This window comes from Globicephala melas, chromosome 1, assembly GCF_963455315.2.
Source record: "Globicephala melas chromosome 1, mGloMel1.2, whole genome shotgun sequence".
NCBI lineage: Eukaryota > Metazoa > Chordata > Mammalia > Artiodactyla > Delphinidae > Globicephala > Globicephala melas.
The window spans coordinates 187734234-187755797 of NC_083314.1; the positions used below are offsets into that span (position 1 = coordinate 187734234).

Sequence of the window (21564 nt, forward strand, 5' to 3'; positions counted from 1 at the left end):
TCTTGACATAAATGATAAACCCACAGATCCAAGAAGCTCAAGGAAACTCAAGCGCAAGAAGTTTGCTTATTTATTTATTTATTTTTATTTATTTACTTGGTTGCCCCGGGTCTTAGTTGCAGCAGGTGGGCTCCTTAGTTGCAGCTTGTGAGCTCCTTAGTTGCATCTCGCTGGCTCCTTAGTTGTGGCATGTGAACTCTTAGTTGCGGCATGCATGTGGGATCTAGTTCCCAGGGATTGAACCCAGGCACCCTGCATTGGGAGCACAGAGTCTTAACCACTGCGCCACCAGGGAAGTCCCAAGCACGAGAAGTTTGAAGAAAATTGCATCAAGGAACATCATAATCAAATTGCTAAAACACAGCAATAAAAAAATGATTTCCGCTCTCACAACTTCTAGTCAGAGGTGTGGGCATAATGAAGATGAAGATTCACCAAACAAGCTCTATACGTTGGTTACCTGTGTACCTGTCACCACTTTCAAAAATCTACAGACAGTTAATGTGGATGAGAACTATCTGCTGATTGTCCAGTAAAATTATAGAACTGCCAAAACAAAAACAAAAACAAAGCCAACAAACAAAAAGCAAAAGGTGTGGGAAGTTCTAGCCAGGCCAACTAGGCAAGAAAATGAAATAAAATGCATCCATATTGGAAAAAAGAGGTAAAACTATCTATGTTCAAATGACATGATCTTATATAGAGAGAATTCCATGGAATGCACTAAGAAAAACTGTTAGAACTAATGAATGAGTTAAGCAAGGTTGCAGGGTACAAGATCAATATTTTAAAATCAGTTATATTTCTATACGTTTTCAACAAACAATCTGAAAATGAAATAAGAAATCTATTCAATTTATAATAACATCAAAAAGACTAAAACATTTATGAATAAATTTAATAAAGGAAGTACAAAACTTATACTTTGAAAACTATACAATATTGTTGAAAGAAATTGAAGAAGACCTAAATAAATGGAAAGATATTCCACATTCGTGGATTGGAAGATTTAACATTGTTAAGGTGACAGTACTTCCCAAATTGATCTATAGATTCAACACAATCTCTTCAAAGTTCCAGTTAACATGTTTGCAGAAATTGACAAGCTGCTCCCAAAATTCATATGGAAATCCAAGGGACCCAGAATATCCAAAACAATCTTGAAAAAGAACAAAGTTGGAGGACTCAAACTTCCTGATCCCAAAAGTTACTACAAAGCTACAATAATCAAGACAGTGTGGTACCAGCATGAGGTTGAACATATTGATTGATGGAATAGAATTCAGAGTTCAGAAAGAAGCCTTCACTTTTAGTCACTTGGTTTTCAACCAGGATGCCAAGACAATCCAGTAGAAGAAAGAACAGTCTCTTCAACAAATTGTGCTGGGACATCTGAATATCCATATGCAAAAGAATGAAGTTGAACCCCTTCCTCACACCATACAGAAAAATTAACTAAAAATGGATGATACACATAAGTGTAAGAGCTAAAACTATAAAACACTTAGAAGAAAATCTAGGAGTAGTTCTTCAGGACCTTGGGTCAGGAAGGACCTGAAGTCAGGTCCAGAAGACAAAGCCTTCTTGGATATGTTTCCAAAAGCAAAAGTGACAAAAGCTTAAAAAAAAAAAAAAGATAAATTGGACTTCATAAAAATTAAAACTTTTGGCTTCAAAGGAGATTATCGAAAAAGTGAAAGACACATAGAATGGGAGAAAATATTTGCAAAACATATTGACAAGAGGTTTGTATTTAAAATGTATAAATAACTCTCTCAACTCAATAATAAGACAACCCAACTAAAAAATTGGAGAAAAATCTTAATAGACATTTCTCCAAAGATATATAAATGGCCAATAAACACACGAAAAGATGCCTGACATCATCAACCATCAGGGAAATTTAAATCAAACCACAATGAGATACCACTTCATACCCCCTAGGGTAGCTATAATTGAAAAGACAGATGGTAAAAAGTATTGGTGAGCTTGTGGAGAAATTGGAGCACTTATACATTGTTCATAGGAATGCAAAATGGTGCAGCCACTCTAGAAAACTGTTTGGAAGTTCCTCAAAAGGTTAAATGTAGAATTACCATATGACCCAGCAATTCCACTCCTAGGTACATACTCAAGAGAAATGAAAACATGTCTACACAAAAATGTGTGCATAAATGTTCACAGCAGCATTATTCATAATAGCCAAGGGAAATAACCCAAATTCCATCAACTGATGAATGGAGAAATTTAAAAATGGGCTAGGCAACTTCTGTGGCAGTCAAGTGGTTAAGACACCCTGCTTTCATTGCAGGGGATGTGGGTTCAAACCCTGGTTGGAGAACTAAAATCCCACATGCTGCTCGGCATGGCCAAAAAGATTAATAAATAACACATACATACAATTTATTTACATATCTTATTATTTACATATCTTACATACATACACACACATAAAATGTGCTATATCCATACAATGGAATACTCTTTGGCAACAAAAAGGAATGAAGTACTGATACATGCTATGACATGGATGAACCTTGAAAAGATTATGCCAGGTGAAAGAAGCCAGACACAAAAGGCCACATATTGTGTGAGTCCATTTACATGAAATGTCCACAATAGGCAAATTGGTACAAAGTAGATTAGTGGTTGCCCATGGCTGGGGTGGAGGTCCAGGGGAATGGGGAATGACTACATACGGGGGTACGGGGTATCCTTGTGGGGTGATGAAAATGTTCTAAATTTGTTTATATTGATGGTTGCACAACTCTGACTATACTAAAAACTATTTAATTTAAATGGGTGAATTGTATGGGGTGTAAATTATATATCAATAAAACTGTTAACCCCTTCTCTATAAAAACAGCAGTAAAGAGAAGGTTTTAAGAGCCTCTGGAAAAAAAGACATGATATATACAGAGGAACAAGGACAAACAATGGCCGGTTTCTTGTTAGAAACAATGCGTGTGAGGAGACAGTGGAACTACGTCTTTACTGCAAGTAGAAACTATCAACCTAGAATTCTAGAAACAGAACCACCCATACCTATATGGTCAGCTGACTTTCAACAAAGGTGCTAAGACAATTCAGTGGAGAAAGAAGAGTCTTTTCAACAAATGGTATAGGTACTATTGGATATCCACACAAAAATAAAATAATCTGGAGCATGTCTTTACACCATATACACAAATTAACTCAAAATGGATCATAGACCTAAATGCAAAACCTAAAACTAAAAAAAACTTCTTGGAGAAAATTTAGAAAATCTTTGGTTAGGCGAAGATTTCTTACATACAACCAAAAGAACAATCCATGAGAGAAAAATGGATAAAAAATGGATAAATTGGAATTCATCAAAATTAAGAACTTCTGCCCTTCAAAAGACATTGTTCAGAAAATGAAAAGATGAGCCACAGACTAGAAGGAAATAATTTCATATCACGTAACTGATGAAGAACTTATGTAAAGAATATATAAAGAACTCTTAAGACTCAACAATAAGAAAACAAGTAACCCAATGACGAAAATGGGCAGATTTGATCAGTTATTTCATGGAAGAAGATATATGGATGCATTTATTTATTTAAAATTTTTTATTTAAAATTTAATTTTTTATTTAAATTTTTAAATTTAAATTTAAAAAAAATTTTAAATTTTTATTTAAATTTAAATATTTATTAAAAAATTTTTTGCCACGCGGCTTGTGGGATCTCAGTTCCCCGACCAGGGATCAAACCCAGGCCCTCGGCAGTGAAGGCGCCAAGTCCTAACCACTAGACCACCAGGGAATTTCCTGGATGCATTTAAACACACGAAAAGATGCTCAACTTTAGTCATTAAGGAAATGCAAATTAAAACCACAATGAGGGACTTCCCTGGTGGCACAGCGGTGAAGACTCCACACTCCCAACGCAGGGGGCCCGGGTTCAATCCCTGGTCAGGGAACTAGATCCCATATGCATGCTGCAACTAAGAGTTCACATGCCACAACTAGGGAGCTGGTGAGCCGCAACTAAGGAGCCCGCCTACCACAACTAAGACCTGGCACAACCAAAAAAATAAATAAAATTAAAAAATAAAATAAAGGGGCTTCCCTGGTGGTGCAGTGGTTGAGAGTCCGCCTGCCGATGCAGGGGACGCGGGTTCATGCCCTGGTCCGGGAAGGTCCCGCGTGCCGTGGAGCGGCTGGGCCCGTGAGCCATGGCCGCTGGGCCTGTGCGTCCGGAGCCTGTGCTCCGCAACGGGAGAGGCCACAGCAGTGAGAGGCCCGCGTACCGCAAAAAAATAAATAAATAAAATAAAATAAAATAAAATACCCTCTTTAATAATCGTTTAAAAAAAAAAGCAAGCAAAAAAACAAGAAAACTCCACAATGAGACAGTACTAACCATTTACTAGAATGGTAAAGTTAAAAAGTCTGACCAGGGCTTTGCTGGTGGCGCAGTGATTGAGGATCTGCCTGCCAATGCAGGGGACACGGGTTCGAGCCCTGGTCTGGGAAGATCCCGTATGCCGCGGAGCAATTGGGCCCGTGAGGCACAACTACTGAGCCTGCGCGTCTGGAGCCTGTGCTCCGCAACAAGAGAGGCCGCAATAGTGAGAGGCCCGCACACTGCGATGAAGAGTGGCCCCCGCTTGCCACAACTAGAGAAAGTCCTCGCACAGACAATAAGACCCAACACAGCCATAAATAAATAAATAAATTTAAATCATATGGGCTTCTAAGAAGACCTCTGCTTAAAAAAAAAAAAAAAAAAGGTCTGACCAGACCTAGTGCTGGTGTGGACATGGAGCAACTGGAACTCTCAGGAACTCCTGGTGGGGATGAAAAAATGGTAACCACGCCGGAAAACAGTTTACCCAAGAGAAATGCAAGCACGTGTTCACACAAAGACTTAAACACAAATGTTTATAACATAGCCCCAAATGTCCATCAACAGGTGAATGGATAAACAAATCTTGGCATGTCCAACAATGGGACACTACTTATTAATTATAAAAATAACTATTGGCATACACAGTGGCATAGACGAATCTCAAAATAATTATGCTCAGTGACAGAAGACAGTCATACTGCACTCTTTTGTACTCTACCAACGAGTGCCTACTGTATGGTCCCATCTACATGAAGTGTTCTGGACGGTGCCACCCAACTGCAGTGACAGAAGGGAAGGAAGGCCCACGTGGCTGCCTGGGCAGAAGGCGGCGTCAGAAAGGGCACAGGAACCCTTGGGATGATGGGAGTGTGGTGATGGCTTCCCGGGTGACTACACCTGTCAAAACTTAGCTAACTTTACACTTTAAATATGTGGAGTTTATCATATTAAATTATACATCAGTACATCAGTAAACTATTAAAAAATGAAAAGTAAAAAGCCTGTAATCTATGTAAAGCATTTAAGACTGCCGGGCGTGTAATAGCTGCTCGTTGAAAGTCGGCTCTTATTTTTGAGGGCTTATGTCTCAGGGTCAAGGGCTCAAAGCGGGCTAAGTGGCTTCGGGAAGGGGCCCTGGCGCCCCCAAACACACCGCCCTCGCAGAGCCAGGCGCCGACGGCTCTGCTCTGCCAACTTCCGGTGGAGCCTGCTCGCCCGCTGGTGGCTTCCGGCGGTACCGCAGGCCGCGTGCCCGGCAACGCCACTCCCCGGCGGCTCCTCCAGCCCGTCCGTCTGCACCCGCTCACGAGCCTCCACAGAGACTTAAGGCCCCCAGCGCGGAGCTGGGTCAGAAGCGCGCAGATGCCCGTGTGCTGCAGAGCCCTTCCCACGAGGAGACCCATGATTGGGGGGCGAGGAGAGAGAGGGGACGCCTCGGGTAACTCCAGCCACAGCTGCTCTTCAGAAGGAACCAGGTACACCGCGCCCTCCCCACAGCCTCCCCTCGGGTCCTGTACTGCCTTCTTCCAGGGCAGCCATGGCAACCGTAGAAAAGCCCCTGCCCCAAACCCTCCAAGCTTCCTCTGTCTGGGAAGTCCATGGGGGGGGCTCTGCTGCTGTGGCTCTGTAGACAGACGGACACACACGTGTGCGCCACGGAGTCGTGATGTGGCGCTGGGCCAACTGGTGTCCACACAGAAACAAAAAGGTGTGACAGGACCCCCATCACCCACCATCCACGAAAATCAGTACCATGTGGGTTGTAGTCCCAGTGAGAAAGGTAAAACGATGAAGTTCTAAAAACGTGGAAGGACATGGTGAAATCTTCATGACTTTTTGGGGCAGGCAAAGAGTTCTGTAAAAAGACAGAAGCAGGGCTTCCCTGGTGGCTCAGTGGTTAAGAATCCACCTGCCAGTGCAGAGCACACGGGTTCGAGCCCTGGTCCCGGAAGATCCCACATGCCGTGGAGCAACTGGGACCACGAGCCACAACTACTGAGCCTGCGCTCTAGAGCCCGTGCTCCGCAACAAGAGAAGCCACCGCAATGAGAAGCCCGCGCACCGCAACGAAGAGTAGCCCCCGCTCACCACAACTAGAGAAAAGCCCGCGCGCAGCAACAAAGACCCAACGCGGCCAAGAATAATTAATTAATTAATAAAAAAAGACAGAAACAGTGATAAGCGTAAAGAAAATTGTTGATAATTTGGACTATGTTAAAATTTAAAACTTCTGTTCATCAAAAGGCACTGTTAAGAGATTGAAAAGTTGAGATGGGGGGGGAGATATTCATAGTACAAATATTCAAAACAGAATCTTTACCCAGAATGGGTAACAAACTCCTACAGATCAATAAGAAAAAGGCATAGAAAAGAGGCAGAAGCACTGAAGAGACACACATCTTCACAAAGGAAGATGCCAGTGGGGACTTCCTTGGTGGTCCAGCGGTTAAGACTCTGCGCTCCCAATGCAGGGGTCCAGGGGTTCGATCCCTGGTCAGGGAACTAGATCCCACACGCTGCAACGAAGATCCTGACTGCCGCAACTAAAGACCTGGTGCAGCCAAATAAATATTTAAAAAGAAGATGACAATGGCCAGTACCTTCATTCTTAAGGAAAGTGCTGCGCCAGGCGATGACAGGCCGTAGGCAGTGTGGGCGCAGCCACCCCGGAAAACTGTTGGGCAGTGTCCTCTAGAGCTGGACAAACACCTCTGACCCCACAACTCTCCAAGACCGCCAAAAGAAATGTTCCAGAATGTTCATAGCATCACTGGGAATAGCTGCAAACTGGAAATGACCCAAATCTCCATCCACAGGAAAGCGATGCACGGATCACACGTGGACCACCCTCAGCGGCGAAGTTGACCAACACAGCCTTAGCCACCGAGTCCAGAGCCTGAGGAGGAACGGGGAAGAGGACTGTGGGATTAGAAGGCAGAGAGCATGGGTACTGGTCTCTGCCCCGTTCCAGCACAGAGTGCCTGAACCTGGAAATTTCCTGCTGAGAGCACAGGAGCATCTTTTGTTCTAATGAGGCTCCTGTGGGGGCTGCTCACCGGAAAGACCAAGCCTGATGAGAAGCGTGGAACTTTCAGCCCCGCCCCCATCCTCTTGAGAAAGGAGAGGGGCTGAAAATGGGGTTAAATCGATCATGGCTGTGTGAAGAAGCCTCCACAAAATCCCAAGCGCTGGAGGTGGGTGGAGCTGCGTCCACGCTCCTTCCCACGAAGCCCTGCCCATCTCCCAACCTGGACCCTCATCTGCATCCTTCATCCTACCCTTTTATAATGAACTGGTGAGCGTTAGTGAATGTCTCCCTGAGTTCTCTGGCAAATTAATTTAATCCAAGGGGCAATGGGTCGTGGGAAGCTCACATCTGTAGCCAAGTCGGACAGAAGTGGTGGGTGACCTGGGGACCTGCTCCTTGCCATTGGCGTCTGAAGTTGGGGGCAGTCTGTGGGACTGAGCCCCTAAGCATCTCCAGATATTATCAGAATTGAGTTAACCTGTCAGATACGCCGCTAGTGTCACCGAATTGCCTGGCGTGGGACACCCCCCCACACACACACACTTTTGGCGACCAGTAAAGGAGACTCACAGGAGAGACATAGGAGGGAAACCTGGGTTTTCCCAACACACAGAGGCAGCGAGGAGAGACCCCAGACCAGGCTTGCCCACCCAGGGTGGCCGAGAACATCACCCGACCTCGCTCTTCCGGGGTGACTCGGCCTCCTCCACTCGAAGCCTCGGCTGTCGTGGTCCCCACCTGCCCAGTCTCAATCCCCTGGACCCTCCTCAGAGGCCACCCTCCTCTCCACTCTAGGTCCTTCTTAAGATGTGTTGCTGTCAGAAATGATCCTATTTACCTGTTAGTTTCAATGTTTGCTGTCCAACCCCCCTACTCCCTCCTCTGTCCCCAGCGGGAGGGGTGTGTGTCACAATGACCAGGCTGGGGATAGGCAACACCAGCCTCGAGGGCAGGATGGCTCTGAGCAGGGCCTTTGGGGCCCAACTCTGCCACTTACTAGCTGTGTGGCTATGGACAACTCACTCACCCTCTCTGTGCCTTACCAAGCTCAACTGTGAAGGAGGATCCTCCTGGCATCCCTCTCAGGATGGACACATTTTGGAAAAGTGCTCAGGGCACTGGGCAGGGTGATGCCTGTAAGGGGCTGTTCTCAGAGGCCATGCCTCCTGCCCGGCTCCTCCTGGTGACCTGCAGGTGGCAGCACCAGACCCCTGTTCCTGGAGAGAGAGACTGCACTGCCACCCCCCGCCTTGGGCCCTGCTTGCAGGAGCCTAGGTCGGGAGAGGTGCTGGTCTTGGGGGGCTGCCGGCAGGTGAGGTGACAGGAGGAGTGGGGAGGGCTGAGTTTTCACAGTGGGCGGGGCCACTTGAAGAGGAAAGGGCAGCCTTCGGCCAGGACGGGCAGCAGGGTAGCCTTCAGCTTAGGAAAGGGAGGGCCTGTGGGCCTGACTGCTGGTCAGCGTTCTCTAACTGGCATCTGCCCTGACCAGGAAGGCGTCCCTCACGTAGCTGGCAGCCCCTCAAATGCCATCTATTTGTGGCCTGTACCCTGCCGCCTGGCAGGAGACATGTGACTGCGGAGCTGTGGTATTTTGGGCAATGGGGGTGGGGCCTGCGTGGCGAGCCCTGCACCATGCTGCTCTGGGACAGGCAGCTTGGATGCCCAGCTCCGCTGCCCCGGCTGGCTGTGGGGTCCCAGGTACAGTACTGTCAGCCCCTCATTCCCACCCTAAGGGGTCCCAAGGCAGACAGCCCCCACTGGGACCTCCCCTAGGACCAGAGGGGAGGACGAGGTGCAGCGGGGTCAGGAAGCCGCAGTGCCCTGGTCTCAAGGCACCTCCATCTCAGGACTTGCCTGGCCAGAGTGACCTCCCACCGCCCTGGGTCCAGTGGCAGCTGACCAAGGCCCAAAGGGCAGCCCCCTGCAGGGGGCTGAGAGGTTAGGGGGTGTCAGCCAGGTAGGGTTGCCTTAGTTCACTGAGACGCGGGGAGGGGACCTCTGCCGGCTGGGCAGATCTGGTCAGGGGCACAGACACTGAGGATGGCCCCGGGGGGGCTGGTGGGAATCAGGAGGCTCATTTCTGTTGTGGGACCTCCTGCCCAGGCAGGGGCAGAGCCAGGCTCGCCCTGATGACCCCTGAGAGGGCTCTGGCCAGCACTAGCTTGACCTTGGTAAGCTCAGAGGAAGCCCAGCAGTCTGTCCCAGCCAAGGCCGGTGGAAGGTCATCACCAAAGACTGGTCACCTGCTGGACACTGCGGCTCCTCTGAGGCATGTTGGGATAGTCCGGCGCTGACTGTCGCCCAGGTAAACTGAGCCCTGGTGGGTGGTCCTTGAAATGGGCTTTGGTATATAGAGTTGGCCTCGGTACCAACACCTCTGCAGGAAAGCTGGAGGCTGACCCAGCTGGACAGAAGATGCATAACGTTGTGGAGGAAAGCTCCTCCTGGGGATGAGAACTCAAACATGAGGAAGCCTATTCTTTAGTGAACTTCACTAACCTGAATGCAGGACTGCGGCAATGCGTCACTGTAACGTTATCATCTGCAGTCAGTTTGGGAGCACGGAAGGTGGGTTTCGGATGTTCTAGCTCCGGGAAGCCAGCAGGTTTGAGATCAGCACAGCTTCCCTCTGGATTCTGTTTGTTCTGCTTTCTTTCAGGACGGAGATGGAGTGCTGGCCCCCGAGCCAGGGAGCAGCCAGGGGGCAGGTGGGGTGTGGGCAGTGTGTGCCGGCCAGGGCCCCAGGCCTGGGCCCATGAAGAGCCTGGTCTGTGGTTCACGTGCCTCTGCTGACCCAGAATGGAGAGCTTCCAGTGCAGCGTCCAGCTGAGCGGCCAGGACCGGGCTGAGTTTTCAGCCGCTGCCGCAGAGTGTGGCCTCCCGCGGGCCGGCCTGGCCTCTGGGCATGAGCTCTTGTCCAGTGACACTGACCAAAGGGACAGCAGTGGCAGCAGCCCCCCAGGGCCCCTGCCCCTTCCTGAGGGGCAGCTGGCTCCCAGGGGGAGTGACCGGCCTGGCTCTGAGGGGGAGAAGGTACCCGCCCGGCAGCTGGTCAGCAGGTCTTGGTGTGAGCCCGTGCTGGCCCCGGAGGCCGGTCAGCAGACGCCCAGCGTGTCCGTGCGGCCAGAAGTTCAGCCGTCCCTCAGCCCTGGTGCTGCCCCTCTGGTCCAGGGCTCATCCCTCCCGGGGCCAGTGTCTTCCAGAGGCGAGAGGGAGAGGCTTCTGCAGGGGGCAGCCCCCCGGGGTCTTGCCCCTACTCTCACGGGTGAGCCCGCTCGGAGCCCCGATTCCACCGGCTGCAGCGCTGCCCCCCAGAGGCCCCCTGGCAGCCCTGGAGCCCCGCTGCGCAGCCCCAGCCAAAAGAAGAGGCGGGCTGCAGGCACCAAGGCGGGTGGGCGCTTGGGTGACCCAGGCCCTGCTCCCACCCAGCTGGGCTCCCTACTGCTCACTGAGGCCGGGGCCGAGGACGGCCTTGGCCTGGCTGGGTCCAGGGGGAAGGGCCTCCGGGTGGGGACCACAGGGCAGACAGCAGGAGCTGGGCAGATCGAGCTGGGGCCAGAGTCTCCAGAAGCCCCTGAGCAGGTGGCCAGGCGAGGGCCAGGTGTGGATCTGTCTACATCTGTCCCTACCACTGAGCAGGGTACAGACCTAATCGGAATGACCCTCAGAACTGAGCCACGCACTACATCCACGCTTGACCTGGAGGCTTCTGCAGGTGTCACAATGGCTAAGCCAGACGTGGCTTTGTCCACACCCACCTCCGAGCCTCAGCCCGATGAGCCTCTGTCTACACCTGCCTCCGAGCCTAGACTGGATGTGGACCTGCTTGTGCCAGGTCCAGGGGTCCAGCTGGAGGTGGGTTCATCTACGCCTGTCTCGAAGGCTATTCCCCGTACAGCTCTGCCTCACCTGGTTTCTGAGGCTGGGTCTGATGTGGGTGTGTCTACACCTGCTCCCATCCCTGAGGCTGGGCCTGACGTGGCGGAGCTGGAGGTTGCCCCAGTGGCCAAGCTGGGTTTGAGCCCTATTCGGTCTCCAGAGGGGGGCCGACAGAAGCTCAGAGGGGAGCCCTCAGCAGGTGCCCCTGGACACCGCACTGGGGAGCCCCCGCTAGGCCCTATCCAAGCCCCCAAGAAGAAGAAAGTGCGATTCTCCATGGCTGTGCCCAGCCCCGAGGAGCCAGGGTCAGGAGAGGCCTCAGGCCCAGCCTTCCCAGCCACAGCCCCCAGGACAGCAGCTGGGGGCCGCAGGGCATCTGGAGCCTGGGACACTGTGGCAGTTGGGCCCCGGACCCCCCAGCCTCGGATCCCGAAGCACCTGCCTCCCCCTGCCCCCTCTGCCTCAGCGGGGCCTGGGCGCAGCTGCTCCTTTGCGGTGACCCTCCCAGAAGCCTATGAGTTCTTCCTTTGTGACACCATCGAGGAAGAGGATGAAGACACTGAGGAGGAAGCAGAGGCTAGCCAGGCTCTGGCCGAAGTCCAGTGGCCGGACATGTGCGAGTTCTTCTTCCAAGATGGCCAAACCCAGAGGTCGAGGCACCAGGAAGGCCACTCCCAGGCCCCACCCCTCCAGGCTGAGCCTGTGCCGGCCCCTCCACCAGGAGATCCCACACCCATCTCCATCCCCGAGGCCTACGAACACTTCCTCGGGGAGGACGTGTCAGGGGGCATGCTGGGGCCGGCTGTGCTTCTCCAGATGCAGGCCACGGAGCCCCCCAGGTCAGTCCCCTGGGACGTGGGGACCGGCACCCCACCAGGGCCCAGCCCAGCCTCAGCGAAGCAGCTTGCCCCGGCCATCAGGCAAGCAGGTGTGTGTTGCGGGGACCCCATGGCCTGTCCAGGACCTGGGTACACACTGTCCAGGGAGTTGGGCCAAGAGGGCCACTGGGGAGGGGCAAGCCAGGACCCTGGGTTGCGAGCTGGTGGGGGCCCTCAGGGATGATCTGGGCAGGAAGGACCAGCTCCTGGCCACCCCAGGACCCGGTCCAGGTGGGGCAGCCCCAGTCGAGCAGGGCTTTGGCTCCACACTGACTGTCGCCCTGTGTTCAGGCCCAGGTAACAGCAGTGCCTGCCCCCAGCCTGTAGCAGGCAGGCGTTGGGGCAGCTCCAGCTCAGGCCATGCCGCCTGCCAGAGCAGGCTCGCATTCCCCCTGGACGGTATTTTACAAACCAGGAAACTGTGCTCCAGATGTACTCGCCCAAGTCAGCCTGACTCAACTATGCCACACGCTATCCTGTATCACGGGGAGGATGTGACTCAAGACAGACATGTCTCAGGACAGACATGGCCAGGAGAGACATGTCCCAGGGCAGGTGCGTCTGAGTGGGACAACGGCAGGAGCTCAGGACATGCTTCTCTTTCCTAGGGGTACCCCGGGGTCCCCTCACCTCGTTTACCTTCAGCCAGAATGACATGTGCCTGGTGTTTGTAGCGTTCGCTACCTGGGCTGTGAGAACATCAGACCTGCATGCCCCAGATGCCTGGAAAACAGGTTTGTGGGCCCGGGGGGCGGGGGTCTGGTGTCTAGAAGCCAAAGGGAGGGGCAGTGGTAGTGTCCCAGCTGCTGGGCCAGCAGGGGTGAGGGGCACATGGGGAGGCGCAGGTGTCTCTCCTGACGGGTCTCCTGCGTTGCTGACCCACTCTCGCCCCGCTGGCCTCCTCCCATCCTTTGAGAACCCCGCCGTGTGGATGGAGGGTGGGGACCGGGCCGGAATGGAGCCGGCACTCAGGAGGTCTTGTACTTCTCCTGCAGTTCTGCTGGCCAACATCGGCACCATCTCCGCCATCCGGTACTTCCGCTGGCAGGTGGGGCGGGGCCGCCGCAGCCCCAGCTCCTAAGACCCAGGCTCCGCCCAGGAAGACGCAGGATGAGGAAATGTCCACAGGTGCTCAGGATGAGGTGCTGCCCTCAGGCCTCGCCCTTTGACCCTTGCGTTCTGCGGCGTCTAGGAAGGAGCCTGCGTCCTTGGTCCTGGCTCTCTTGGACTCCACCCGAGGGTCCAGCCAGTGGCCGAGGCCGAGGCTGTGTTCCACACTTGGGAGTGGGGAGATTCTGGAAGGCTGGGAGGGTAGGCCAAGCAGGGAGCTGGGCGTTAGTAAGGTGCCAGATTAGCAACAAAAAACACAAGGTGTCCATCGAAACTGGAGTAGTTTGAGACCTACTTATGCTAAGGAATTATTTGTGGTTTATCTGAAGCCAGAGTTAACTGGAGTCCTAATCCTATGTGGTTATCCTGTTGGAGGGAGGGGCATGATGGGGCTTCAGAGCAGCAGCGAGGCCCCAGCTGGAGATCTGGGCAGAGGGCCTTGAGGCTGGGGGCTGGCGTCCCAGGGACCCTCTGCCCTGTTTATAAGTGGGCTGGGCCGCTGGAGGCCTCTGAGGCCTCTCTAACCCCTGAACCCCAGGGGTCTGTGGTCAAGGCCTCCTCGGCTCCCGCCCGAGATGCTGAGCAGGTACCCAGAGGGGCCCTGCAGGCTGGGGGTCTGTAGGGCAGAGCCTGGAGCCCCTCCTCTGGGGAGCCCTGGAGGAGGTGCAGAGGCAGAAGGCAAGGGTATCAGGTGGAGGGACGGGACACCTGGGTTCGCCCAGAGCTGACAGGAGCCGGAGGTGACACAGGAAGGTGGACAGGGTGTGGGCAGTAGTGGAGCAAGGGGGCTGCCAGACTAGGCGCTGGGGGGGCGTCCAGCTACGAGGCAGCACATACAGGGTCCCCAGGACGCAGGAGACTCCTGCTGCTCAGGACAGAACGCGTGGACACACGGCACCAATAAAATCTCTTTCTTTCTTGTTTAGTCTCTTGCCGGTTTCTCCCGACCTTCACGCTCACACGCGCCCAGGCCACCTTCCTGCCTCCTGCTTGTGATGTCTCAGACCCTGTGCCCTCTGGCCTCACATACTCTGACTCTCGCTAACTGACCTTCTCAGCCCTCTGACCTTTACACCTGTGCCATCCCCCCCTCTCCCAGCTGAAGCCCCTACCCCGAGTCCCCTCCCTCATTCCTTCCCTGAGAGGCAGGCCGGGGTTTGGCCCCTCTGGGCGTCCAGTCACCTTGGCCAAGGTGTCCTAAGGATGAGGCCCTCCTGACCCCTCAAGAGCCCAGGGTAACTCAGGGTTCTGGAGGCCCCCTCCACCTGCTGGGGTCAGACCCTGACTCGATACTGGGTGCCTGTGGCCCCACTGAAAAGCCCCAGGTCCTGCTTCAGCCCCTCCTGCAGGGTCGATGCAGGCAGGTGGTCCCGAGAAGCAGCCTCCTGGTGGCCATCAGATCCACTGCACGAGCCCGCCTTCAGCCTCAGCTGCTCCTCGAGGCCACCGCTGGTGGGAAGGTGACAGAGCTTTGTCCCGGGCACTGTTGGAGCTCCTTGGGGGGCGGCCGTCTGGTGGGGAGGGCAGAGGTGCATGTGCTTTCAGGAAGCAACACCCAGAGCTTTCCCAGGAAAAGGCAGGGCCCTCACTCACCTGGGGGAGGTGGCGGGGGCTCGGGCGCAACTTCCCTCGCAGGAGAGACCTGGGGACCCCAACGACAAGTCTGAGGGATGGGCCCTCGGACCGGCTTGGCGGCCAGCTCAGGGACCTGCCGGACCCCACCCCCACCTTTCCTCTTGCCCCCACCCCCTTACTGCCGCTGCTCCCGTCCTTGGTCTCCGCCCATCCTCCCTTCCCCCGTTTCCGTCTCTCCTGCTCCCTCAGGGTCCCAGGAGGCCCCATGCGGTCTCCTCTCCACCCTCGGCTGCAGAACCCCTTGCCCGGGGTGGGGGCTGCTACTCACAAGCTGAGGGGAGCCTGGGGGCCGGGACCCCCGGCCCTTGATGGACCCGCGATGCCGCTGAGAGGCTCGGGCCTGCGGGACTCCCTTCTCGGAGAGCAAGTGGGGGCCGGAGAATCCAGAGCTGGGGTCAGAGACAGGCACGGACACGGGGCCAAAGGGGAATGGGCTCGAGGGCTCAGGTCCGAGTGAGCTCTGCATCGCACTGAGGAACTGTCAGGAGAGCGTTGGTGACTGAGGCCCTGGGCTGGGACCTCCGTGCAGCTGAGGGGCCCCTGCCCCAGAAACCCCCTTAACTTCCCGTGGCAGCCTGAGCAGATCTCAGGCTTCAGGCACCCTCTCAACCTCAGGCTGTGGCCACGTCCAGCTCTTTCTGTCACCCAGCAGGGGACTGACCTTGTCCAGGTCCTGGATGTCTGTGACCCTGCGGCGGGAAGTGGCAGGTGGTGTGTAGGGGTCAGCGTAGAGCGGGGAGTGCGGTGTCTCCAGAGAATGGTCTGGGGCCTCAGGGCCATCCTCCAGCCTCAACTACAGGCAAGAAACAGGACAGAACCGCTGGAGCTGGAAGTGTCCAAGCCCTCCCTTCTCTGTGCAAGAAGCCTCTGGGTGGCTCCAGGACCGAGGAGGCCGGGGAGATGGAGGGCGGGAGGGAGAGCCATGCCTGGAGCCGGGGTCAGCGTGCTGGGCCCACCTTGATCAGGTCCAGGTGCAGTGGGGTGGCTGGGCCGGGCCCCTCGCCCTGGGCCTTGCTCCTGGGTGATCGGTTGCTGCCGGCCCGTCTCAGCTTTGCCTTGTGCCCACCGACGCTGGTGCAGCCAGGGCTGGCTTGCTCCTGTGGGGACCAAGGGCCTTCCAGAATGTTCCCCGGGGCCCTCTCCCACATACCCCTCTGAGACTACACAGAGCCCCTCCGGTCTGAGTCCCCTCCCCTGAAGAACTAGGGCCCTACTTGCAGTGGTGTCCCCAACACAAACTCGCCGCAGTGTCCCCCGCCCCCTTCCTCTGCCCGTTTCCCCCCAGATACTCACTGGTGCGGGCCGGGCAGGGCAGCCTCCAGTGGACTCAGGCGTGGAGTGGCTGGTATGGTTGGAGGCGTGTGCTGGGCACCCCGAGTCCCAGCTGGTCCGTCCGTCAGAGGAGAGTGAGCCTCGGCCACTGCCCACAGCCTGGGCAGCCGGCGGTGGGTAAGGGTGAGCCGGATGGCAGGGCCCCTCCCCCCACCGCCCCGGGCCCAGGCCCACCCTCCTGTTTCACCGCTGCCCAGCGGCACCTCCCCTGCTGACTCCTCACCTGTGGGGGCACCCGCAGCCCCGGGAAGCTCTCGGGGCCGGGCAGTGGGGAGGTCCTGTCCCCGCGGCAGGCCGACTGCAGGCAGAGCAGCCAGTGGCCATAATCCTCGTAGCTGGCGCACACCACACGGATGGTGTTGATGAGACGGCCTGGCACACAGATGCCGTGAGGGGGCCTGGCGGGCAGGGTGCCCCCTGCAAAGCCCCGGTGCAGAGCTGGGTGCGCGCTAGGCTCACACCCTCTCTCCCAGGCCTGGCCTCTGCCCACCTTCGATCAGGAAAGAGCGGATCTGTTTCTCCGTCTCGTTCAGGTTGATGTGGATGGCGCTGAGCGGGAGCTCCCCCTGCGGGGCATCCATGGGGGACGAGGCCTTAGTTAGGGGGAGCAACCCTTGTGCCCACTGCCCCGTCTTGTCCTCCCGAGCTGGGTGGGCACTCGGACGCCGGGCAGAGGGCAAGGCAGGTCCAAGGCCGACACCCCGTGGGAGGCCAGGCACTCCCCGTCTGTCCTTGGGGGGTGCCTTCACCCCCGGTCTCCAGGTGGGGCCTTCGCCAGCCAGTGGCCGACACAGGACTGGTCGGGGACTGGTCCCCTGGGCCACCTGCTAAGATGGGGGTGGGTGGGAAGGGATTACGAGAAAGCCCTCTGTGTGTTTCTCAGTGACTGAAAGCCATGATCACCCCCACAGTAGAATGTAGTACCCTGATGCACATGACACTCGCTCTGGCCCCGAAGGCCCTTCACACCCACGCCCGGGCCCACACGTGCACACGCACACGCATAGGCCTCAGGCACCAGGAAGATGCCTGCTCAGAGGTATAGGCCCCTTTTAGGGGCGCTAGGGGCCCCCACACCCCCCACCCCAGGTGATGGGTCTGCTGGTGCCTGAGGACCCTCTAGGATGACACGGGATGCTGAGGCAGGGCACCCACCTTCCTTGTCCACGTCAGGCTAAGACCAGACTGACCAGGGCAGCGGGCTGGGTGGGTGGGGCCAGTGCTATCTGTCCCAACAGGCCCCGAAATACAGGTTCCTCCTGAGCTGCTGCCCCCTCCCACCCCCACGCAGAGGGTGCGTCCCTGGGGCGGGTCCACAGTGGGGAGGGACCCACCTTAAAGCAAAGCCCATCTGCTTCCTCGGAGAATATGGCCAGGGAGGTCGGGTACAGGACCAGGAGCCGGTCCCACTGCTCCTGTGAGGGGCCACAGAGCAGAGTAGGGGCTCCACCGGCACACACCCAGGGCCCCCACCTGCCGCCTGCACCCCTCCCCCACCTCCTCCACCTCTGCGCCCCCCACCCACCTGTGAGGGCAGATGCTGCAGCTTGACCCTCGAGGCGCAGATGGCGGTGCCCACCACCTGGAGCCCTGATGCCGTCCGCAGCGGGGTCAGCCTGCGCTGCAGAGTCCAGGGGAGCTCGTTCTCAGGGGGGCCCTGGGAGAGGGGGTTCAAGGGCAGGAGGAGAGTGGGGATGGAAAGGGGCGTGGGGTTCCCAGCACTGACCTGCGGCGGTGCTGGGTGGCGGCGCGGCACCCCTCCCACGAGGGCTATCTGCTTCTCCAGGTGGTAGAGCCAGCGGTCCAGCTCGGCCTGGCTGGGGCAGAGCACGAGAAGGGGGGCGGGCAGCGGGCCTGCGGGAGAGGGGCAGAGTAGGCTAGGCCAGCGGCCACAAGAAAGGCTCCTCAAGGGTTGGGGGGAGCCACTGATGACCACACGCACAGCTCTGGAGGCCCCCGACCCACTGCCCTCCGCCCCAGCCCGGCAGACGCACGTGTGCCCATCGGAGAAAAGGCCAGGACCCCTCAACGTGCTCCGAGCCCCGCCCGGGTCCTGGGGCCGGTCGACGGCCAGGTTCACTGAGCAGCCTTAGTGCTCTCGCCCTCCTGGGGGCCAGGTCAGCACAGGCAGCACCCCCGTGCCCCTGCGCACCTGTGATCTGGAAGGCATGCTCTCTGGATCCCTCGAGCGGGCAGACACTCAGCTCCATCAGTGGTAACAGCCCCTGCCAGAGCACAGCGGGAGGGAAGGGCTGGGGGACTGGGCCCAGCAGGACTGGGCCGCGTGCCCCCCAAGGGGCTGCTCTCTCCCTCTCCCCCAGCTCCTCCGCTGCCCATGTCCCCTCACCTGGAAAATGAGTCCTTCGGAACCATGGGCCTGGAAGTAGAGGTGGGAGGGGAAGAGCTCCAGGTAGCAGTCGCTGATGTCCTGGGGGAGAGTGGGGCCAGGGTCTGAGGGCTGGGGGCAGGCCCCGGGGTGGCCCTCAAGCATGCCCCTCCCGGCCCGGCCCCCACCTGGCTGTGCTGGAAACGCAGCTGGACCTTGGTGTAGTGCACAACCGTGCCCAGGCTCCTCACGGGCGCCCTCCGCTGCCCTGCCTTGAACACACTCAGGAAAGGCTGCTCCAGGTTTTCTTGCTGGCTCTCCAGGCTCGGGATGCTCTGGGGTGGGGGCAGAGCTCAGGCGAGGGGGCCTGACCAGCGGCCAGCAGCCCTGGCCCCCAGTCTCACAATACACAGGTTAAGAAGGCGCACGCAGCATCACACGTGTGTACAGAACCCTGTCCACACTCACAGCCTCTTCACATGCAAACAACGCAGCACACACACACAGACACACACACACACACACACACACACACACACACACACACACACACAGCCTCCATGCTGGTCACAGAACTCTGTGCGCTAGTCTTGGAGTCGTCGAGGTTTCAGTTCAACGCAGATACAACCTTAGCTTCGTTATTTCCTAACCGTGTTCCCTCATTTTGGTTATTCAACCTCCCAAGACTTGTTGGTCAGAAGGGTTTTCAGGTGTCCACGTGAGACGATACTCGAATCCCTCCCACATCTCAGGGTTGGCTACTAACATTTTAAAACTTGGTTCTACCAAGAAAGAGGGGGGCTGATTTGTAGTATTTGCCAATTTCCCTGGTGTAAGTACTCCCGTCACAGCCCATTTCAAGCCACCAGCACACTGCCACCCGCGCCCAATCTCCCTCTCAGCGGAGGCCAAGGTCCTGACAATGACCAAGCGGTCCTCTCCCCTCACATCAGGCACGTGCCTGTCTCAGGAGCTCGGCCTTGCTGCCCCCTCTGCCTGGACCACTCAGCCCGGACCACTCAGCCCAGCCCCTTCTCACCCCATCCAGAGCCTGGCTCAGACCCCCTTCTCTGTGAGCCCCTGTCCGGGTGCCCTTCCAACATTTTAGCCTCACTGACCCCCGCGCATTGGTCCTCCTGTACGTTTCTGCTCAGCGCTGGCCATGTGTGGCTTACTCTGTCTTTTACTTCTTTGTTTTATCACCTGGCTCGGTCATGGGGTGAGAACGGTACGAGAATGGGGCCCGTTGCTGGGCCAGGGCCTAGGACGGGCCTGGAGTGTGCTGGGGGCTCCACGTCTGTCTGCTGAAGACAGGGAGGGTGAGCGCCCGCCAACAGCTGACCCTGGCACACAGAGACTCCTCTATAAACAGGGGTTTGACTGTCAGAATGGAGTCAGATTGGGACGGGCGCCGACCTGGGGCTGGAGGGGCTGAGGTCTGGGATCAGGGCGTGCTGGGGAGCTGGCAGGGGCTGCTGCGCCCTGACCAAGCTGAGGCACCCCTTGGGCAAGCCCAGGAATGTGAACAGACAGACTCACAGCTTGCTGGCGTCCCTGCCTTTGGGTGGGGCCTCCTGCACCCACACCCAGTGCGGGGAATGATGCCGGACGGGACCCATGCAAAACAGGCCACAGCGCAGGAAGGGCCACGCAGCTGGCCCTGTGGCCTGGGCTCAGCCCTGGGGCCGTGGCTGGGCAGGCTCTCGTGTGGGTGTAGAACCCACACCCGGGCAGGGCTCGCGGAGCGCTGGCTCCTCCCCCGGCCCCACTCCCAGAGGTTCAGCAAGCCGGGTCCCCTCTCCAGCTGCCATGTCCCGGCCCAGGCGGGGCCTGGACAGAGGGAGCTGTGGTGTGAGATGCGGCCACACAGAGGGATGCCGCCTGGGACTTGTCGGAAGTGCTCTGTCCACTTCTCTGAGGCAGCCTGGTCTCTGAAGCCAGCACTTGGCCACAGGGAGCCCAGGACACCCCAGGGAGGAGGAGAGGGGACAGCCCGACGGGGACACTTGGGAAGCTGGCTTGGGAGCCCACACCAGCTGTTGTGAGGACCGAGGGGCGCAGGGCAGCTGTGTCTGGGGCAAGGACCTGGGGGGTCACTTCCCTCACACCCCAGGGCCTCTGCACACAGCAGAGCCTTGCCCCGCCCCTTGCCATGCTGGGTTAAAGGGCGGGTGTCTCTCCCCCTCGGCCAGCTGGGCAGGGGCTTGGGGGTGGCGTTCAGCTCGGGGTGGCCTGCCGTGCGCTTGGGAGCCATGGCCCTGTGGCAGGGCCTGGGGGCGGGGCGCAGGGGCTGCTGTGGGATGAGGCAGCGGTGGACACTGAAGGGACACCCCTTGGAGAAACCGGGGCCGAGGGTAGGGGGGAGGCCGGCTCACTGTGCACCCGAAGCCCCTAACTCTCCGAGTGACAGGGGGGCGTGGCGGTTCATGGCCCTGTCACCAGCCTGACACCCGTGCCCACACGGCAGCAGCCAAGACACGCGTGCTCGTCCAGCTCCAACGTGCCCAGACACGCTGTCCTGGGCCCGGGCCCGGGGCGGGGGGCGGACACCAGGGCCCCCAGGCAGGGCTGGCACGTGGCGAGGCGTGGAGGCCCCGCCCCACCGCCCCACTGACTCAGGGCCGGGCTTCAGTTTCACTCTGCTCAGACTTTCGGCCGATGAGCTTCCCAGGGCAGGGCTGCACCTACTTCCTCCCTGTGCCGTGGACTTGACTCCCCTGGTCCGACGGGGAAGACCCCGGGCCCAGCACAGGCAGGACACACACGCGCGGTCACACGCAGACCACCACTGCCACGCCCCCTTGAGCCAGGGCTCACTGGCCGGCTGCTCACCGTTCCAGGGATGAAGCGGAAGATCTTGTCGGCAGTGGTGTCCCCATCCGGACTGGCCTCGGTGCCAAACAGGCCGACCAGCTTCCGGGCGCCGTCCTCTCTGGGAACAAGGGAAGGGGTGCTCACAGCCTGGCCCCCGAGGCAGATTGAGGGAGATCCTGTGACCGA

The 21564-nt window shown here is 57.0% G+C and overlaps 2 protein-coding genes across 12 annotated transcripts in view; one reads left to right on the forward strand and one right to left on the reverse strand.

The window, feature by feature from the left end:
• On the forward strand, positions 1 to 14194 carry PERM1 (PPARGC1 and ESRR induced regulator, muscle 1). 9 transcript variants are annotated; one of them, XM_060284880.1, is made up of 4 exons: positions 1 to 12211; positions 12453 to 12716; positions 12836 to 12895; positions 13157 to 14194. In XM_060284880.1, exons 1-4 carry the CDS (start codon positions 10204 to 10206, stop codon positions 13240 to 13242), a joined length of 2418 nt encoding a protein of 805 aa, XP_060140863.1. In that variant the 5' UTR covers positions 1 to 10203; the 3' UTR covers positions 13243 to 14194. The 9 variants fall into 9 exon arrangements, with proteins under 9 accessions (XP_060140863.1, XP_060140833.1, XP_060140837.1 ...); XM_060284850.1 differs by having other exon boundaries at positions 1 to 9972; positions 10064 to 12211; positions 12836 to 14194; XM_060284854.1 differs by having other exon boundaries at positions 1 to 9709; positions 9788 to 12211; positions 12836 to 14194.
• The window catches only part of PLEKHN1 (pleckstrin homology domain containing N1), a 7826-nt gene continuing 162 nt past the window's right edge, over positions 13901 to 21564 (reverse strand). The window contains exons 2-16 of one of the 3 annotated variants that reach the window (XM_030882595.2): positions 21397 to 21496; positions 18753 to 18899; positions 18586 to 18666; positions 18391 to 18463; positions 17965 to 18092; positions 17764 to 17895; positions 17573 to 17653; positions 16729 to 16804; positions 16462 to 16610; positions 16200 to 16337; positions 15863 to 16003; positions 15568 to 15699; positions 15175 to 15384; positions 14865 to 14913; positions 13902 to 14782 (exon numbers count right to left, since the gene is read on the reverse strand). In XM_030882595.2, coding sequence (XP_030738455.2) covers positions 14667 to 14782; positions 14865 to 14913; positions 15175 to 15384; positions 15568 to 15699; positions 15863 to 16003; positions 16200 to 16337; positions 16462 to 16610; positions 16729 to 16804; positions 17573 to 17653; positions 17764 to 17895; positions 17965 to 18092; positions 18391 to 18463; positions 18586 to 18666; positions 18753 to 18899; positions 21397 to 21496 — 1753 coding nt within the window. In that variant the 3' untranslated portion in view covers positions 13902 to 14666. Of the gene's footprint in view, positions 14783 to 14864; positions 14914 to 15174; positions 15385 to 15567; positions 15700 to 15862; positions 16004 to 16199; positions 16338 to 16461; positions 16611 to 16728; positions 16805 to 17572; positions 17654 to 17763; positions 18093 to 18390; positions 18464 to 18585; positions 18667 to 18752; positions 18900 to 21396; positions 21497 to 21564 lie in introns of all 3 variants that reach the window. The other 2 variants (XM_030882599.2, XM_030882588.2) reach the window with 2 other exon arrangements.